The sequence below is a fragment of the Echinops telfairi genome, unplaced genomic scaffold (assembly GCF_000313985.2).
Source record: "Echinops telfairi isolate 266 unplaced genomic scaffold, ASM31398v2 ScPeMD7_23;HRSCAF=83, whole genome shotgun sequence".
NCBI classification, from domain to species: Eukaryota; Metazoa; Chordata; class Mammalia; order Afrosoricida; family Tenrecidae; genus Echinops; species Echinops telfairi.
This window is the reverse complement of record NW_022103920.1, coordinates 14290619-14294454: the sequence shown is the minus strand read 5'-3', so window position 1 is coordinate 14294454 and position 3836 is coordinate 14290619. Positions and strand designations below refer to the sequence as shown.

At 39.9% G+C, this 3836-nt stretch overlaps 1 protein-coding gene across 1 annotated transcript in view; it reads left to right on the top strand.

Moving 5' to 3' along the window:
- The window catches only part of MKLN1 (muskelin 1), a 123645-nt gene that overhangs the window by 95333 nt on the left and 24476 nt on the right, over positions 1-3836 (top strand). Inside the window, exon 13 of the mRNA XM_045288776.1 lies at positions 1837-1984. Coding sequence (XP_045144711.1) covers positions 1837-1984 — 148 coding nt within the window. The remainder of the gene's footprint in view (positions 1-1836; positions 1985-3836) is intronic.

Here is a 3836-nt window from a genome sequence, read left to right as displayed (position 1 = left end):
ACCATCACAAAACAAGAGACCCGAGAACTAGAAAGGCGGGCTTCACCACCCATTTATCCCTCCGCCTTTCAACCAGCACCACATGTGATTATCGGCCAGGCTGGCACAATTAACTAACTCACTTGCCAAGGCTGTATTTTCTAACTATTGATCCTTCTTTGTTTCTAACTTTCACATTCCCATCACCAGTAATTAGCAATACGTCTTGAAAGCATCTCTGGCCCGTGTCCGACTGCAGCAGCTGGAGAAGATCTTGGATATGGCCATCTTTGGCATTAGTGGTTGGTGCGTGCGTTCGAGTAAGAGTCGTGTCTAACGGCTTCTCCTTTTAGGCACGTGGATAGGGTGCTGACACGGACAGCTTTGTACTTAAAAGAGAAATCTTAAATGCTCTTTGCAGTATTCTTCAGTTTGACATTACTGGCGTAGTAGGCCTTATGGTTGTCTGGTTCACAATGGCCAATTCTAATCCATTTCAGCTCCCTAATGCCTAGGATGTCAACCTTTTTACATTCCATTCCCTTTTTTTACAACCTCTAGTTTTCCTAGATTCATACTCATGCTCAGCAATTATTACTTCTCTAGGACTCTATCCTACTCACACATATAGATTCACAAGTTTACAAGACAAATAAAAAAAAAACCTTTTATATTAAGGAAGTCTGATAACCCCAAAACTGGTTGGCTGCTTCACAGAAGATCCCAGCATGGAATTCACTATACTACATTAGCTCATATCATGGGAAAACCCTAGTTGACCCAAGTTGACCTAAAACCTAACTATTCTTGATAATATATATATTGGGGAGGCCCAGAGGTCAGGGCCTTATTAGCATCAGTACCAGTGCCTTTAATGCTGTTGAGGTCATATAGAACAAGCCATTGTTTTTAACATTATAGATAAAAACCACCGTGAGATGCCACTTCACTTATAAGATGGATATGATAAAAATCAATACATTGGAAACAGCCGGTGGGGGTGTGTGTGAAGAAATTTGAACCTGCACATAGTGAGGATGGGCATGGGAAATAGTGTAGCCCTTGGGAAACAGCAGTTTCTCAGAACACTTACCTGAAGAGTTAACTATATGACCATGAATTACTGGTTAATGCATATTGGGCATCATGTGTTTAATGGATTCGTTTGGAAAAATAAAGGATCATTAAATTTGGGGAGTTGGAAAACCACTGAAACCAGATGTCATACTATAGCCCCAAATTTGTTTCCTTTTTTCTTGGGAATGATATCCTTGTCAGTATATGTCATGTACAGGTATTTTAAATGATTCTGACCTTGTAAAACAAATCTGTGTTTCACTTCTTATTGTTTTCATTTTTCAGGTCAAGATTAAATGTCTTATATATAGTATGATAGTAGAACTGACCCAGAATATAAGTCAGCTAATTATTACCTTTTTTTCTATGGTATTATGATATGATTCCGAAGATACCTTTATATGATAGAGATGTCATATTAAAAATTATGACATTGTATACCTCTTTCTACCCCTTCCTTCCCTTTAGCTTCTTTCTGCGTATTGGCATTCATTTATTCCTTCTATAAATAGTTCAGCAATTTATGTGAGCTTCTCTTGTTCCATGTAAAGGTTCTTCTTGAGCACAATAAAATGTTCTGAAACTCCATTCCTTGTCATTTTAGCCATAGTTTGTTATAACCTACCCAATTGAATGCCTTTACTTAGACAATAAAGCACAAACAGAAACATGTCAACTGTATACAGAAAGATGTAAAGAGTAAGTACTATTTAATGTGTACACTATTTAGTATACTATTTAATGTGAAGTGTCTTCTCTAACTTTCTCTTTCATTTATAGTTCCAATGACAGGATTCACACAGAGAGCAACCATTGATCCAGAATTGAATGAAATACATGTCTTATCTGGACTCAGCAAAGACAAGGAAAAGAGGGAAGAGAATGTCAGAAATTCTTTCTGGATTTATGACATTGTGAGGAATAGTTGGTAAGAAATTCATGTCTGTGTGTGCTGGCATCCCAATGAAGCGCATTTCTTTAAGGTTTGAGGTTTATTAAAAGAAGAAAGAAATGAAAAACATGTTGGCATGTGATGTACATTTGAAAAACAGAATTGGGTGGATCAACATCAAGCTACATACATGATGATGATGTTCACTGAATCATCTGATTATCATCTGAGCTGCTGCCCAGTTAGATTGTTCCTGCCCTGGAAGCCAAGATAATTGTGTTTAGAGTCTAGATCTTGTGACCAAGAAGATACATGGAGCTGAGAATAATCATGCTAAAACATCCCTGGGTCACAGTTTCTATTAAATGAGAATGGTTGCCTTAAACAGTGTTTCCCAAAATGTGTTCTAAAGAACACCATACCTACAGGAGAGTGATAGACCTCCTTGAAAAGGCCTTCCTGCGGCCCTGTGACTTAAGGAAGTATTTAGGTGAGCTGATGTCTTGACTGTCAAACTTCTCAGAGCTTTTGGTATGCTGACATTCTGAGTCTCCAAGGATAGGGTATTCATGGTTAGCATTTCTGAACCCCAGGACCTTTTTGGCACAGCTTAAAAGGTTTTGCTTTGGGAAGCACTGGCCTAGAGGGCCACGCCCTAACCCTCTGGTGCTGTGTGTGTTAGACAGGGCTCTCTAGAGAAACAAAACCAGGACACTTATGATTTTATATAGAGAGAGCATGAAGGAATATAAGTGCTAGTTAGTTCACATAGCAGTATAGAGGGCTCAGTTCAACTCACTTCCATGGGACAGTTAATATACTGGAAGTCCTTCAACTCAGGAGGGCTGCTGGGTCCAAGGTCAAGGAAGCAGACATCTGAGTCTCCCCTAGGGCAATGCAGGCAGTCCAGGCACAGGCAGCAAACAACAGGGCTGGTCACCAACAGTCAGCAAGCAGCTCAGGAGCTTAGCAAAGCAGGCCCAGATGTGATATCAAACTCAAGCAATGCAAGAGGACAAGATCCACCAGCCAGCCTCAAGCTCAAGTGATGTATACATCAGTGTGGTGAAGCAGGTCTCGAAGGAACTTCAAGCTCTTCAAGCTCTGGCAGCACGATCCATGGGTTAGCTGTCCCACAGGTAGTGTAGCTCACAAGTTGGACAGAGAACTAGTTAAAGCAGCCGCATGCTAGTCCAATCTCCAGAGAGCAAGAGAGAGAGGGACGGCCTTGCTGAGCCATTTCTCTCTTTGCCCTCCAATCATACTGTGACTTTATTAATCCCACATGTTCCTGTTGGCCAGGTTGGCACAATAAATCTACCTATCACACTGCTCCTGAAGGGCCAGATCTGCTGTACAGAGGTGCTTCCGGGAAACTTCTCTGTCAACCTCTGCCAGAGGACCCATTATTTCCTAATGGGATCGTTACTATTGTTGAAATGAAAAGCATCTACTGAGAGTCATAGCAAGATAAACCACATACTTCTGTGTTCCATAATGTAAGATCGTTCATAAACTGAGTTTTTCTTTATCACGGTAAATATATACAAGGAATGTAGGAAAACATTTGCTATTTCAACATTATTTGATTTACATTTCAGTGATATTAATGATGTTCATCACCATTACCCATTTCCAGTTTTGTTTTGTTTTTTCAGTTTTGCCGCTTTTTAAAAAAAATCATTTTATTGGGGGCTCATACAACTCTTATCACAATCCATACATCCATCCATTGTGTCAAGCACCTTTGTCTATATGTTGCCATTATTCTTTTCAAAACATTTTCTTCTACTTGAGCCCTTGGTATCAGCTCTTTATTTTTTTCTCCTTCCTCCCCCACTATCTGTCCCTCCCTCATGATCCCTTGATACTTTATAAATTTTTTTTC